Genomic DNA, 16,773 nt, shown 5'->3' on the forward strand with positions numbered 1-16,773 from the left:
AGGTTTCAACTTGCTTTCTCTCATAAGATAATTCTTGCAGACTTCAGAGAGATTATATGTTAAGGGAAGAGCAGATATAAAGAGCCTGCACTTTCAAACATAAAGTCTTGGCAAATTCCGCTCAGGAATCTTTTAGCTCGGAGCAGAATTTTATGAACAATTCCACAAGTAAATTTAGTTTTTGTATGGTGCTAACTGATTCACCTCACAAATGGTTGGCTACAACGTTTTTTAAGATCTTAGAGATTCAACTATCAATTACTAATAGATAGAAGATCATATCTAGACTTTCAAGCTCTTCCCTACCATGGACTGGATGTCTGGATGTATATATGGATGGTGAGAGAGCAGCAGGGAGCCATAACCTACATATACTAGATGGCTAAATACCATTTTTTATGCTAGTTTAGTTATCATGCCACTGCTACATCTCTCCCAAGGGTCATTGCCATGGCACTACGCAAGTAATCTAGGTAATCATACGCTAATCGAATGTTTACCTATTCCTCATCCCATTATAATTTCCTTTCTGACATTTTAAGGGAAACATTTATAATTTTTTCCATATTCATATAGTTCTATAATGAATGGTTTACAACTAGCAAGGCTCTGGCCTGGTGCAACACCGGCGTAAGAATTCATGAACCACTCTTGTGATGCAGAGTGATTGTCTCACGAAAACGAAAGGGCCACTCGCCAGTAAAGAATCCCATTGAAATTTACATGTAAAGAATCGTGTGTTTAAGCATCACTTTTGTCGCACAAGCCTAGATAGTGCAAATTCTAGTATGAACAAATCAGGAATCGCTGTGGATATTAATTCCCTGGCCAAGACCCCTTTTTTCACAATGTAATTGTCCTAACCTCCTTATGTACATTAACAACAAAATTCTCATCACTAACAGCTATCATGACCAACTTTGATGGGGTTGTCAAGCAGATTTAGCTCTCGCGTTAAACTCGAAGAAGTAGTATATTTGTTCTTGAGCCAGGAATGGTTTTCCCTACCTAGTTACCTACACGGAACTGTTCTTGTAGCCATTATGGTGGTCAAATGTCATCACCACTTGGAAGGGGCGCTGTGTGATACGTTTCTTGGATGGTTATTTTTCGATAACTTCCCTGTGATTAATGAATTTTTAAAACAAACTTAAGGCCACAAGAGCAAGGTCTTGTGGCCTGTAGACTCATTGAAATCGCAGGCAAGATTCTTGTCCTTCTTTCTTGGACTCTTAAACAAATCTCTTTTTCTCCCCGTTAATTCATTGGAAAATTACATGAGATTTCTGAAGTCTCAATTTGTCTTTTGCTCAACATGGATAAGATGAAATAAATTAATGGCAAGTAGCACAGCGTACTCTGTATAAATGGTGCCTATGATTCCCTCTGACCAGCACACTCCATGGCTCTCTATTCATAAGAATGTTGGAAATCCATCTTTTTCTTAACTCTCTCCCTTAACTGCTATTCTAGAGCTTCCTGAGCTAACCCTTGTCAGGTGTTTCTGTGTAGCAGTCAAGGTGGGAGGCTCAGAAAATGTTGGTTTCTTTGCTTTTCATCACATGAGGCTGTTTTCATTAGGTAATGAAGGCAAGCACTGGTTCTGATCGTCACAGTGACATATATCAAGTATGTTTAGCAGCTGACACCACATAAATCTCACTCTCACCATTTCTTTCTCCGATTACATTGCATCACATTCTATTCTAGCACTAGACAATGCCTTGAATCTTGCTGTTGTTCTGCATTCTGTAAGCAATGTCATTGGATTTCCCTTGAAAAATCCACCACAAAGGAGATGAAAAGAAGTAAAGGTTGAGTCTACCAACTCTATAGTCTATAATTTAATTTCTATTCTCAACTGTTATTGCTGTTGTTTTTAATGATTAACTCCTTTACATTTAGAAAAGTTAAGCTCGACCAGAAATTCTTATGAAGTTTCCTTTGCTAGTTGCTCAAGAACTAATCTGTTGAGAGCGTTTCAAATTTTTTTTCACTTGGAATAGATAGAGCAGCAGAAGAAATGGCTTCTGCACTGTGTAAAAATATTGGGCGCTATTTGTAAGAATGGGCCAAAGGCCACAATGGGTCTCCACACCAAATTGATTTGACCAAGTCAAGCCCATCTCTGAAAAATCACCGATTTCCTCCTTCCATATTCCAGAAAAGGCCGTCATACAACAAAATTGCTGGTGGTTTCACGTGGCGAGAAATCATTGGTCGAATTCACGTGGCGCGTACTTTCATTGGCTCAACCAAAGGAATGACGAGCATCTTCAGATCCAAAATCTCACACTATATGTCTTCACCCTCTCTCAGTAACATAAACAAAGTCCATCTGATCGAGCCCCTTCTCTCTCAGTTGATCTAGTGTTAGATCGGAAAAGATCGAATAATCATTAGATTTAGGTTTCTTGAGAGGACGAAGGAGAAAATGAGAGAAGCGAAACGTATCACTCTCCGATTGGCGATTGTGTTGTTGTTAGCTTTCGTTTCTTTCAATCAGCTCTTTGCTGACGATGATACGGTAATTATTGTTGATTAGCTTAATCACCTTCTATTAAGCTGTAAATTAATCATTAATGTGTGTTTTTGTTCATGGATATCTGATAATATTTTTTTTTTTATCTTTTGTGTGTGTAGATCTTTTATGAGACGTTTGACGAGTCGTTCAGTGGAAGATGGATTGTTTCGGAGAAAGAAGACTATAAGGGTAAAAAGAACTAAGTGATTTACTTTTTAGTTTATTTTGGATCTGAAGTGTGTAATTTGATTTCTTTTGTTTTATTTTATTTGTGGTTATTGTGGATTTTTTTTTAAAATTTTTGTTTTTAATTGTAATTATGAGCGTGTGAAAGCTGATTTTTTTCTTTTTTTACCTATTTGTTACTATACTTTATTAGGTGATGAATTATAAATAATAATGAACATCCTGCTTTAATTAATTTCAATTATTTAACTGAATTTATTTCTGTGAGTTTGCTTTTCTTAGGCACGATGTTTAATATTGGTAAAATATTTAGAAAGGAAAATAAAAATCTTTGATCATAACTGTTTGTAATTACTATTTTGAGAGATGAATCTATTATCGGACTAGACCCATTTGTTTTGCTGGTTGTTCACTGTGTTCTGGGTTTTTAGGGGAGTGGAAGCGTGAAAAGAGTGAGGGACATGATGATTATGGACTTCTTGTGAGTGAGCCGGCTAAGAAGTATGCCATTGTGAAGGAACTCGATGAGCCTGTGAGTCTTAAGGATGGAATTGTCCTCCAATTTGAGACTCGCCTTCAGAGTGGGCTTGAATGTGGTGGTGCGTATTTGAAATATCTCCGACCACAGGAGGCTGGGTGGGTGCCCAAGGGGTTTGACAGTGAGTCTCCTTATTCGATTATGTTTGGACCTGACAAATGTGGTACCACAAACAAGGTTCATTTTATCTTGAAGCATAAAAACCCAAAGAGTGGGGAGTATGTTGAGCATCACCTCAAGTTCCCACCTTCCGTTCCACACGACAAGCTTACTCATGTGTACACGGCCATCTTGAAATCTGACAATGAGTTGCAAATTCTGGTTGATGGAGAGGAGAAGAAGAAGGCAAACTTCCTCACATCTGATGATTTTGAGCCCCCACTTGTCCCTGCCAAGACAATTCCTGATCCAGATGATGTGAAACCTGAGGATTGGGATGAGAGAGCAAAAATTCCTGATCCTGAGGCAGCGAAGCCAGAGGACTGGGACGAGGATGCACCTCTTGAAATTGTAGATGAGGATGCTGTGAAACCTGAAGGGTGGTTGGATGATGAGCCTGAGGAGATTGATGATCCTGAAGCTACAAAACCAGAAGATTGGGATGAAGAGGAGGATGGTGAATGGGAGGCACCCAAGACTGATAACCCAAGGTGTGAGGAAGCCCCTGGTTGTGGTGAATGGAAGAAACCAATGAAGAGAAATCCAGCATACAAGGGAAAATGGCATGCTCCACTTATTGACAACCCCAACTACAAGGGTATCTGGAAGCCTCAGGATATTCCAAACCCCAACTACTTTGAGCTTGACCAGCCTGACTTTGAGCCCATTGCTGCTGTTGGTATTGAGATCTGGACAATGCAGGATGGCATATTGTTTGACAATATCTTGGTTGCAAAGGATGAGAAGGCTGCAGCTTCAATTAGGGATACAACATGGAAGCCAAAGTTTGATGCTGAGAAGGAGAAACAGAAGGCTGAGGAAGCAGCTACTGGCACTGATGGTCTTGCTGGCTTCCAGGTAATGCGCCGTGCAGTCTTTGCTTTTATTTGCTGTTTTTATTGATTGCTATGTTGGGATCATAATCTAAGCCATCATTTTAATTCTGCAGAAGAAGGTGTTCGAACTCCTATACCAGGCTGCTGAGCTTTCTTTCCTAAGCAAGCACAAGGACAAAATTATTGTAAGTTAAATACTTAACCTGGTTACTTCCTGTCTAAAGTTTGTGGGTCGTTCATGAATTTGTCCTCAATTATGCAATTTCCATGCAGGAACTCATCGAGAAGGCAGAGAAACAACCGAACATCACAATCGGTGTCCTTGTCTCCGTTGTGGTGGTGATCCTTACTCTTTTCTTCAGGATAATTTTTGGTGGAAAGAAGGTGAGTCCTGAAATCTCAGTCAACCCTCTTATTTTTCTCACTTTAGCCGCTTCTTTCTCCAGAGATTGATCGGAGACTGATGTTTATGTCATTGTGTTTGTAGGCTAAGGTGGAGAAGAAACCTGAGCCAGTTGCGGAGACATCCAACAAGGAAGGAAGCAGCAGCGGCGATGAGAAGAAAGAAGAGACTGAGGCCGAGAATGAAGCTGCTGCTCCTGCTCGCAGGAGGCCATCGAGGCGTGAGAACTGAAAGACGAGATCAGAGGGCAGAGAATGCTTAACAATATTCACTTTTTGTAGAACTTGAGCTTAGTTGTTTTTTTTCTGGATGCGTTCATGGCTATATTTTATAAAAAAACATGGGAGATGTATCAGAGTGCAAATGACTTCACCTGTCAGTCTTTGAACAGACTGACAGTTGCCTTCCCAAGCTTTAGCCCTTTTTCCTGCAAGTAATTAATTAAGCTCCATATAGTTTCATGGGCTTGGTGCTAATGCATTGTAAGAATCATACCTATTTTACACATGGCCACTAGTTGGAAGCAGCACTGCTATAGATGGCAAAAAAAAATTTAGAAACTCCCTTCGAATCAACGATGGGATAATTAGAAGAAAAGCTAAAATGGATGAATAGTGTTTTTTGTAGCTTTAAACAAAGTTTGTTGCTTATTGCTACTGTAAAAATATTTTTTTACTTTTAAACGGTAAAAACTTAAGTTTTGAAATGGGGGTTTTTGTTGGTCTTTTTCACTTTCTTATTAGTCGTAGGGTACGTGTTTTTTCTATTTTTTTAAAAAAGTAATAATACTCTTCTCCTCCCAGAATTAACAAAATTTATAACCGTTAATCAAGAGTTTTTTTAATTTTTTACAAGCTTCTTACACAGTAAAAATATTTTCTTTTATCCCTGAGATCAAAAATTAATTGAGTTGCTAGACAAAGATGCTTACAATTTTTCTATGATTCATATACAGTGAAATCATGTTTTTAACCTTTAAAAACATTTAAAAACAAAAATAAGTTTTGCCTTAGGGGTATTTTAATATTTTTCATATTGATATTTTGTGAGTGTTTTGGTATTTTCAAGTTCTCTTTTCAATTATTTTTATTTTTAGAAATTTATTAGCGTGTGTTTTAAATGCGTCAATGAGTGAGTATCATTTACGTCATTCAAGTGACACACGTAATACCACGAGTGAGTATCATTTATGTCATTCATTCAGGTGGCACACGTAACACCACCTGCTAATCAAATCTAGTTATTTGTTGTCTTATTGGACATGCTATCATTTATTTCCCATGGTGTAGTGTGTGTAGATGTATTGTGGTTTTTTGTTTTTTTTTCCTTTTTTTTTTCTTATAACAGTTGGAGTATATTATTATCCTCTTTATTATTTGATTTTCAATTTCAATTCTCATTCTTTTAATTTTATATTTCATTCTTATTCATTTTATAAAAGTTTTTTCTTCAATTTAATCATTCAATTAAATTTTTTTTTTATTTCAATTCTTATTCTTTTAATTTATTATTTCAATCTTATTTTTTTATAGATTTTTTTTAATTTAATCTTTTAATGTATATGATTTTTTTTCAATTCGATCCTTTTACTTTTTATTTTTATTTTTTTTCTTGACTCTTTTATCAAAGATTTTATAATTTTTAATTTTATTCTTGAAATCAAATTTATATTTTTTTTCAATAGTAATAATATATTTTTTCAGTTTGGTTCCTTTTCTTTTTTATTTGTATCCTTGGTGGTTTATAATTTTATAAATCAAGTTTATAATTTTTTTATTTCAATAACAATAATAATAATAATAGTCATAGTTTTTAATCATTCAAATCAAATTTATAATCAAATTTATGATTTTGTTTCAATATTAGTAACTATATTTCATAATATGAATCTGGCTACGATTCATATAACACCCTACAAGGTCCACCTGGCTGACGAATGCATGAAATGCTTGAGCAATACTAAGTGCAAAACTCCAGTGATAATAACAAGTCCAAAAGAAAACACTACTGATACATTATCAATTTCGTTGAAAAAACTGTTTATAATGTTGCGCATCACGACTGAGTGTAGTTTCACCTTATTAAGACGTGTAAAAAAAATTGTTTCCTCTGCTACAACGAAAATTTTAGAACAAATAAAAAGAAAAGGAAGACAAAACTTGAGTTCGAGCTGAAACATCTCTGCATTCTCTTCTACACCAGATAAAAACAAGCCTACAAAATAAAAACTCATCTTAGGCCAGTTGGGTTCTTTTGATCTGAATTTACCTGGAGTAAACAAGTTAAGATCACCGACGGCCACCAGCCTTCTTAGCTGGAAGGACCACATCCTCGTCGTCTGACTCGATATCCCCATGCACCCACAGCCCACGCCTATCAGCCCTGGCTTCATCCTGGAATTTTTCCAAATTATCTAGGGCTACCTTTCTTTCCATAGAGTCCCACTTCTTCTTCTTTTCTATCCTGGCAAGCCCTTCCTGAAATATCCATGAAGTAAACTTAGCCAACAGAAAAGGTGAGAAAACAGAAAAAGTACTAAATTCTTGTCAAGTTTCATAATGCATGTTTTGTTGTTAACAATATATTTTATGCTTTTTCAGCAACCGGATGAAACTAAACTAAAATACCATCAAGCTATTCGTATTTCATGATCAAACATTCATGCAATCCCTTTATGGATACAGAATAATGTCAGTTATGGAACCTTCAGTAACCAATAATAACAGAGATTCATCCAATGACAAGGCGATTAATTTTCCTGAAGTGTAAGGGAACCTGTGCTCCCAAAACACAAGGCCTGCTTTTCTCATCTGGTTTAACATTCAAGCAATCATCCTCAAAGAGCATGAAACACATTACTCATACCTGAACTAAAGAAGCATTTAAGCTAATTTCTGAGTCAACAGCAACCAGAGTTGCAATAAGAACTGGTCCAGTTCCCTGGCCTTTAACTTTCCCTGCAGAAGTATCCCTTTCTTCTACCTTTGCCCTAAATTCGTTTGAACTGTTTAATGTGTTATCACTAAAATACTGGGCTGCTTCTGGACCACAATCCTCCTCCAAGCTTGGAACCTTGATGTACGCTAAGCTGCACAACTGAGCAAGACCAGATGCAGCTGACACTGATGGATCAAGAGGCCGTAAATGACTGTATGGAACCTCCTCTTGATTCCCGTAATCAATGTAGAATACCTCAAACTTGTCCTTGGGTGATTCAACAGCTCCACGAGGTGCATTCACAATCTTTACAAGTCAAAAGAGGAAAGTTTAGCTTAATAACAAGCATGGCGATGATATGGATCCAACAGTCTTAACAACAAAGATAAAGAAAAAAGAAGGCAAGTGGTGAAAGAATAATATCTACAGAACAGGAGAAAGGAAAATTATATTGATGAAACCAAACTGTGAAGGTTAAGATTTAAGCTTTGAGTGGATGGATATTGAAACTAAGTAGGAGGCTAATTCTCACCATTGCTCGGTTCCATGAATTATCTGCGCTAAACTGAGCAAGCACAATGTCACCCCTCTTGGGGTTAAAAGCACCAATTACAGGAGCTTCTTGGAGACTGAGGGATGCAAGTTGCTGCTGAATAGAGGCTATTTTCTGGTCCCCAACTGTCTGGACATAGAACCTACCACCATCCAAGACTTCTGTAACCACTACCTGAAAATAGATATTAAGTAGAAAAAAATCAGAAGCTGTTTTCTAAAACATGACAAAAAGTTTCATCCAATCATATGTCCACCACCTTGAGCACTTCTTTCTGTTTGCTTTCAACAGCTGGACCATTATTGACTTCCTCTCCTTCAACATATTTCTCCCAAATCTGTAAGGATTTTCAGTTTTTTTAAAATCAAAAGTGTAAAGATCATCAAGAAAAGAACAGCAGAGTATAGTGCATACTTCATGCATTTTTCAATGCAATCATCAAAAGATCAATAAGACATGATAATACAACTTGCCTTCAGTTTCTGCCTCTTGGCAGATTGCTCAGCCTGTTCAAGAAGGTGAGCCTCAGGGATCCTATCAGTGCCAAAGGAAGTTTGGAACTTTGCAAGGCCAGCCTCAAGAAGAGTCACTCCCATGTTAGTCCTCGACTCCCATAGCGATCCCAAGAAAGTTCCAGTTCTATCAACAGTTTCCACTTCAATCTGTGTGAAGGTGTATTTATCAAAAACAAGGAAAGCAATCAAATGGCAAAGTAACAGCATTGGAGAGGGTAAAAACACTACCTCAACATCTCTCTGCATTATCTTTCGTCTCATGAGTGCAATTGCTTCTTCTGAGTAGGGCTCACCACGACCAGGGCATCTAATGCCAGAGAATGAAAAGGCAATGCTACATGTTTCCTTGGGGATTAGTAGTTTAAAACGATGACCACTAAGGACATATTCGACAACAGCAGAGATCCTCCTATTTTTGTGCATGTGTGGCAAGAATTCCCTTGCTTTCTTGGACGATGCCTATAAGAAGCACATAAAGTTTATATTTTGGACCATGCAAGGAAACAAAAGAGATTGGCTCTAGCACAATTTTTATATTTCAAACCGTGGTAAGGTCTGTAATATGTGAGACTGGAGGGTCCTTTGCAGAATGGATCCCTTTCTTTCCAGCAATAGCTCGTGATTCAGCAGCAAGAAGGGCATCATAGAAGTTTGATCTTTCCTCAAAATCTCTATGCCGAATCACAGTGCCAAAGCCACGAGAAACAACCAGCTCAGCAACATTAATCCCCGGTTGCTGGCCATCAGCAGTGGATGGAACTGTCAAGGCTTCATCACCTTTAGAGTGAGACAACAGAAAGATGGATCCAAAATCCATAACTCTTGCATCTCCAGGAACAGGGGCAGCTGTGGGTCCATCTGTCATCTTCCTAGAATATTCCATTCTCACATTCACCTGAAAAACAAATGATCATTACAAGTACTGAAATTCTTTTAATCACTGGAATGAAAAGGTAGGTGTAACTCCCACACTTGTTGGCCAATAAGACGTGTCCTCAGAAACTCCTTAGCATCACGGGCATAAGGAGCAGGTTTTTCATCTCTGCGAGGATTACCCATTTTTGGACACCTAATGCTTGAAAGATTGACACGTCTCTCTGCCAATGGACTGCCATAAGGCACGGAATCATCGGCCACAATAACACAATCACCACTTACAACCTCCACCACCTAACAAAAACATAAATGTAGCTGAGAAGAAATCTCTACAAAATTAGAGGGATTGGAACTAAGAAGTAACGGACCAACTGCTACCTTTCCTGTAAAATTCTGGTCGTGAATTGCTTTTGAATTTGTAGCAGGGGGTACATAATTAGTCCACATCCTCAAGCAGCTTTTCTTGGCTTGAAGCTCTGCAGTCTTCAGCTGCCGTTTAGCATCTTCTTCCATCATGTTGGCACTCCATTCAACAAATTTAGCCAAACCCTGTATTAGGAGAGGAGGTAGAGGGAGATTCAGAATACCCATATATCTGGATGTACACTGAAAATACTATTAGAAGTAGGAAAGCATCAAACACGAAAAGACATTCTTAGAAATTGAGTATTGGAAGCTGCATCATGGAGCTAAGAAGGTTGTCCCAAGCCAGAAGTCAGCATGCAAAGGCGGCAATTTAGCTGAAAAGAAAGGAGTCTAAGTGGGGAATATGCAAACCATTTCCACTATACCCATTTTAATTTTCCAATCAAGCATTTAAAAATTCATAAGCAACCATTAACTTGCATCTAGCACATGAGATACGCACCATAAATCATTCCCATGCAACAGAAAACCCAAAGCACATAGGCTGACATTTCTTTTAAGGTAATATAAACTACTAACAACAGCTCAAGATATACAAACTCTACAGGAATCTAACTAGAGCACAAACTACATCTTTCTTCCTTTATCAATATATGCAAGAGTTTATTTTTACCCTATGCCCTTACTCTATTCCAGAATGATAGACCCCTCCACGCTCTATTTCACAATGATAGACCCCTCCACCCTGCTCAGCAAATATCAACCCTAAAACCTATTCAAGCTCCCTCAACCTTTCATTTCTAGCACTTGACCCAATGCCTTGAGGCTGAATTCAGGAGTGGATATGTACAATTATGCATTAGATGACTGAAAGGGCTAAGGCAAACAGCAAGATGATATAAGGCAACTCTTTCATCAGTTATTTTATGAAGATTAATTAGTATCAATGACTAACATAATGAAGCAACACAATTCAGCACATACATTTTCCACAAGCTCTAGTGCCAGGTCCTTTGGAGATTCCCCATCGGGATAATATACTGATCCAATCAAATTGCTGAACTTGTCAACACCTTCCAGAACAATGCGAACCTACAAATCCAAATAGAATTTAGTCCATGTTTAAAAAATAGCACACAAAATTACAGCTAAAAACTTATTTACTTACATCCCTATTCAAAGTACGGAGCTCCGTAAAATATTTGGCTTCCATCCCAAATGGGTCAGGAGCAACTTCTGGGGGTGTTGTTGAGGCTGCAAGTCTTTGTGCAGATGTTAAAGGAGCAAGAGCTCCAGAAGCATCACCATTTGTTTCATTAGAGATTGTTTCTGTTTCAGCAACAGTTTCGACTGCAGCTCTTCTACCCATTGATGGGGCCTGATTTAATAAGTTTTAATGTTAGGTATTTAATGAGTATTCTCTGACAACAGCAAATTAGACTGACAGGAAAGCTACAACTCAACATGTAGGGAAAATGCAAAACAGAGTGCAACAACCATACCTGGATTCCGGCAACAAACACTTGGACAAATTGAAAGTCTGGAAGCAAGTAGACACGGACAGTGCTACCATCACGAACCTGCTCCACAATGCCTTGCATGGGTCTTCCCTTATTTTTAGCTAGCAGATCCATGGCATCCAAGTTACTAGGATCACCAATGGCAGAGGGGGGTAGATTTCTGATGGATGCCTCTGAGGCTCCTGGTGCCTAGGATCAGAAATACAAGGTGACAAAGTCCCATAAACTTGCATTACAAAAACATGATTGAAATTCCTAAAGCAACCTATTCTCAAATTTCTAAATGATTTCTTTGAAATGGGAGTTTTTACAATTTGTGTACAGTGGGTGCGGTGTTTACAGGACAGGCGGGGTGTGTAACAATTATCAGCAAATAATTATTGAAGATGCTACAGATGCTGTATTTCTTTTTCTTGAGCTCACAAACATGCCCAGCTCAGCAACTTCAAAGAAATCATGCCATTAAATAATTGAATCTTAACCAATCAGATTGTCTGAACAGTAACTGATTCCAAGTCACATCAAACAATGAGTAAAGCATATCTGCAGAATGAAATTTCAATTTTCACTATTTGAACTCCAGTGGCAGAAAAATCCAAAACGCTGACAAGTATCAAGTAAGCATGATGTATCCAAATGAAATTCTAAATGATCAGAACAAAGCCATTCAGCTGCAACCAAAGAGGTAAAAAACTGCCCATTGTGAATTCTTCAACTGGTAAGCGGTAAACATGTGAAATCATCATTCAATAGCCTCTAATCATAGCTACTTAATAACGCTGAAATTGTTTGATTACGGTAATGACATTTGTTCAGTGCTACTAATGAGTCAGAAAACAAAAACCATGAACCAGAAACTGAAATTTGTAATGGGTGGGAGGGTGGGGGCGCTCACCTTACTCCATCGGCCAAGACCCTCCTGTTTAGCTTGTTCTTCAAGGCGTAGGAGGTCAGCAAGAAAAGGACTAGCTTCACCTTTTTGCTGACCCTGCTCCCTGACCTGCATATGACAGATTCAGTAAGCTCCCGCACAAAAATTAGTTCAAAATCATATCAAGGTAACATGTCAAAACAAAAACGATTTCACCTTTGCCCAGCCTTCAGCCACAACCAGCAATGCAACATTTTTGTCACCAAGGAACACAGAGCCAAATTCTCTTCCGATGGATGGGACAGCATAATCTACCTTGAAAGTCACTTCCTGTGAAAACAAAAGGAAGTTAAGCCACGCTATCATCCTGATTAACCAAACAATAATAATAATCCATCAAACAGATGACATATTTCAACAGCATTCACCTTTCCTATGCAGAGGTTTCGCAAATACTCTCTACTCAGCCAGGCAAACGGCTCATCAACACCACCTCTACGAGCCTAACAATCCCCAAAAAAAAAATTCACAAAATTAAACTTCAAAAAATAGCACAAAGAATCTAATTTCCCACTCATAAAAACAAAACTTACGTAATTAACTCCAAAATACGGCATTACAATCATAAAACCTCCCGTGCACAATCTTTCTAATTATTCTATTGAAATATCATGAAAAGCACGAGCTTTACCAATCTGGGGGCAATGAGAGAGGACAAAGTGATAGTCTTTTCCGGTGGAGGGCCAGGCTTATTGATTGTCACGGCCATTATCACCAAGCTATCTCCTGAAGGAACTGCTTTCACTCTCCCTCTGTACCATCCTGTAGCCCCAGCTGTCGACGTAGCCATTCTCAACAGCTAAGATCTACATATTACAACAACAAACAAAGTAAAAAACAATCAGATAATATTTTTTTCTTAAAAAAGAAAATTATCCTATCCATAACTCCCATTATTTCCGTCCACAAATCATAAAAAATCAAAATTTAGCTCAACATTAATTAATCAATTGACATGATCAAGCACTAAATATCTTCTTTGAAAAAAGAAAAAAAAATAGCTCATTCTTAATCGCCACAATCAATCACTAAAATTATCAATATTTTTTAATTTATTAAAAAACAATCATAACAACATGCACTGATCAACAAAGAATTTTTAAAAAACAACAGATCCGTTACATTGAATTAATCAAAACTCAAAAATTTAAACAAATCATCAATCTCTTCATAGTAACTCGATCTGTAATTCGATTTCAAAATAAATTAATTAATCACAGAAACCGCAAATTATAAGAAAAATCGATGAATTGATTAACCATTAGGATTTTTCAATTGTAATTACCTCGATCTCTGTGTATATTATTAAGACAAAAATGCTGTTTTTATTTAAAGAGAAAAAAAAAACAGATCCAGAGAGGGAGAGAGAAATGTTTTAGATAGAGAAAAGAGCAGAGGGAAGGCGAGAGAGAGCAAATTATGAAATATAATAAAAGAGAAGAAGAGGGAAGGGAAGAGGAAGTTAGCAGTTATAATATCCTTGTTTTTAGTTGTAATTACCATAAATGCCCTTGGAGAGATTGAATTTGAGTATAAATACGAAAAAGAAAATCTCTAGAAAGTTGGGATTGGATTCCGTGTGCTTTTTTATTTCTAATTTAATGCTTTTGGCTAATCTGTTTTGGACACTGGATGACGTGGTGACATTTACGGGCCCACCTTATTTAAGCTTGGAAATGGGGTTTTGTAAAACCTTGCCTATATTAAACGATCTTGCTGCTGGTTTTCTACCTTAGATTTTGGACCTGCTTTTTTTCGTTTGAAAGTGTTTTTTAAAAAATTAAAAAAATATATTTTAAATATTTTATCATTTTAATATATTAATATTAAAATATTTTTAAAAAAAAATATTTAAATACAAAACAAGATTTTAATCACATCAAATATGATTGCGGTTATTTTTCAAAATATTTTTATTTAAAAATGTATCAAAATAATTTTTTATTTTTAAAAAATTATTTTTAACATTAGCGCATCAAAATGATCTAAAAACATAAAAAAAATATTAATTTAAAGTAAAGAAAAAAATAAAAAATATATTTTTTTTAAAATTATTTTTGAAATGTAAAAATAAATTGTAAATTAGTAGGATTAATTATTTTTTTTGTAATGAAAAAAAAAAACTTATCCTGATCGTGATGATCATGCATCTATGTATGTTGTGATCTCATGATATCAATGTTTGTTATGTTGAATACATTTTCGGATGACATGGAATGTTGCAGTAATTTATTGTAGTAGTTTCAAATCATTATGTAATTAATTTTTTACTAGTACTGCAGTGTATATATTTTTTAAAAATATATTTTATTTAAAAATACATTAAAATATTTTTTTTAGATTTTTTTTATATTTTTTACAGCAATAATACTAAATAAAATATCAATTTAATATTTTTTTAAGACATATATACTTTTATAATATATCCAAAATTACATAGAAACGCAATGCAAAACCGATATTAAATCATATAATTCTAAATTCTTGCATCGATTTTAGATAAAGAAAAAAATATTTAAGCATTTTTAGTGGTAGCTAAGCAAACTATGCTAGCTCTCTATTTCCATGTGATAGCCTTTATAGAATAGATAAGTTGAATGACAAGGGATTTAATTTTCTCGATTATTATCGTATCGATACTGTATATGTCACATAACATCACGATGTCACCATGCATGACAAATAAATAATATAATTATGTTATATACTGTTGTTGTTAGGGGTGATTATTTTCGGTTCAGTTTGATTTTTATTAAAAAATAATCAAACTGATTTTTTTTAAAAAAAATCAAAATCGGTTCAAACTGATCGATTTCGGTTATTTTAGAATAAAAATCAGTTGTTTCCGGTTTGACTCGGTTTTTTTCGATTTGAATTCAATTTGGTTTTTTCAGTTTTAAGTTTATAAAACCGAACCGATCAGTTTTATTAAAAGTTCTAATCAAATTTTTTTCACGACTCAATTTTTATAATTTTTCAAGTTTTTTACTCATTGTTATAGCTGAAAGTTAATAGTTTTTAAATCACTTCGTAAACTAGATCACATGACTTAAATATTTGAAGTTAATAGTTTTATTGAAGATTAATTCTTGGTCATTCAACTCCCAAGAAAGTCATTTACATTAAATTTTTTTAATAGAAAAGTATTACGATGCAAAATATTTTTTATATTTATTTTAATTTTTAATACTAGCACGCAAAGACATGCAATATATATTTGTGGTAAAAGAAAAAGAAAACAGACACTGCTGGGGTTCTTACAGTGGTGAGTTTACTTGAGTGGAAAGAAAGGCAGTTGAACTAGATCCTGGTCTCTGACAAACATGCTAGATGCGTGATGCTAGTGTGTAGTGACTCGATCTTCTCTCCCCTGCCACGTCACCTATTTTAAAGCTGAAAGTGACAGTACAAGGAAGGGTAGTAGATGCTTAACTTGTGCAGGCTACTAGGATCCTATCCTTGATTCTTCGGTTTCATTCCTGTTTTTCTTTTCCCTGCAAGGACAACGTGATAAATCCCGCTGGGCTAAATTACAATTTAGTCCCTATTTTTTCTTTTGTTATGCTGGGTCCTCCTGTTTTTTTTTTAATCACAAGTTAGTCCCTTCAAGGTAATTGATATTCTAGGGATCAAATATATATTGATTGGCAAGGGTAAAATCTCGCGTTTACAGTACAAATGGTGGCAGAAAAAATTAAACACGAATCCTTTCCGGTTTTCACTGAAAAAACAATAGTTTTGGAGGATGTGAAAATATGGTTATGGTTTATATCTAAAATATTATTTATTTTTAAATATATTAAAATAATATATTTTTATTTTAAAAAAATTATTTTTAACATCATCACATTAAAATATATAAAAATATTAAGAATATATTAATTTAAAATATTTTTTTTTAAAAGTGCGAGGTTTCTAATTTTTAAGTCAGAAAAAAAATGGAAATTTCTATAAGAGATGTACATCGAAGAGATAAAGTGGGGCTGGTGGTCACGATCACACTACTCCACTCGCCCATTGTCGTTGATTACAAAGTGCGGCAGCCGGTGATATTTGACTATCTTGTCTAAAGGACTATGGATGGGGCTCAGCTTAGAATGACAGTGACCGGCGATGTCTTAGTGGTTACCGGATAATGTGATAAATGATATTTTTAAAAAATATTTTTAAATTGAAAATAAATAATAATAATAATTTATTATTTTAAAAAGTATTTTTTAATTATAAATATATTAAATTAATATTTTTTAATATTTAAAAGAAAAAATAATTTAATATCTTTATGAAAAATAATTTAAAAAACAGAAATTAGTGTAATATCAAATTGTTAGAGAATAATATAAATTATATCCGGGAATCTCATCTAACAACTTAAACTATTAGGTTGAGATAGTTGTTTGACATGGTATCAGAGCCTTGATGACCAAGC

At 35.6% G+C, this 16,773-nt stretch overlaps 2 protein-coding genes across 2 annotated transcripts; one reads left to right on the forward strand and one right to left on the reverse strand.

Annotated features, from left to right (window-relative positions):
- Positions 1–2,214: 2,214 nt before the first annotated feature.
- On the forward strand, positions 2,215–5,122 carry LOC133677982 (calnexin homolog). The gene is made up of 6 exons (XM_062100122.1): positions 2,215–2,527; positions 2,644–2,713; positions 3,142–4,265; positions 4,357–4,428; positions 4,517–4,627; positions 4,731–5,122. Exons 1-6 carry the CDS (start codon positions 2,435–2,437, stop codon positions 4,875–4,877), a joined length of 1,617 nt encoding a protein of 538 aa, XP_061956106.1. The 5' UTR covers positions 2,215–2,434; the 3' UTR covers positions 4,878–5,122.
- Positions 5,123–6,626: 1,504 nt separating this feature from the next.
- LOC133677981 (ribonuclease TUDOR 1-like) lies at positions 6,627–13,788 on the reverse strand. Its single transcript, XM_062100121.1, has 17 exons — positions 13,630–13,788; positions 12,976–13,150; positions 12,713–12,787; positions 12,501–12,614; positions 12,309–12,413; positions 11,396–11,602; positions 11,062–11,271; positions 10,878–10,985; positions 9,906–10,076; positions 9,624–9,821; positions 9,196–9,546; positions 8,880–9,110; positions 8,610–8,798; positions 8,396–8,473; positions 8,116–8,310; positions 7,512–7,889; positions 6,627–7,123 (listed from the first exon to the last, which is right to left on the reverse strand). The coding sequence occupies exons 2-17, from the start codon at positions 13,132–13,134 to the stop codon at positions 6,935–6,937; spliced, it is 2,958 nt and encodes a 985-aa protein (XP_061956105.1). The 5' UTR covers positions 13,135–13,150; positions 13,630–13,788; the 3' UTR covers positions 6,627–6,934.
- Positions 13,789–16,773: the final 2,985 nt, after the last annotated feature.

The sequence above is a fragment of the Populus nigra genome, chromosome 18 (assembly GCF_951802175.1).
Source record: "Populus nigra chromosome 18, ddPopNigr1.1, whole genome shotgun sequence".
Taxonomy (NCBI): Eukaryota; Viridiplantae; Streptophyta; class Magnoliopsida; order Malpighiales; family Salicaceae; genus Populus; species Populus nigra.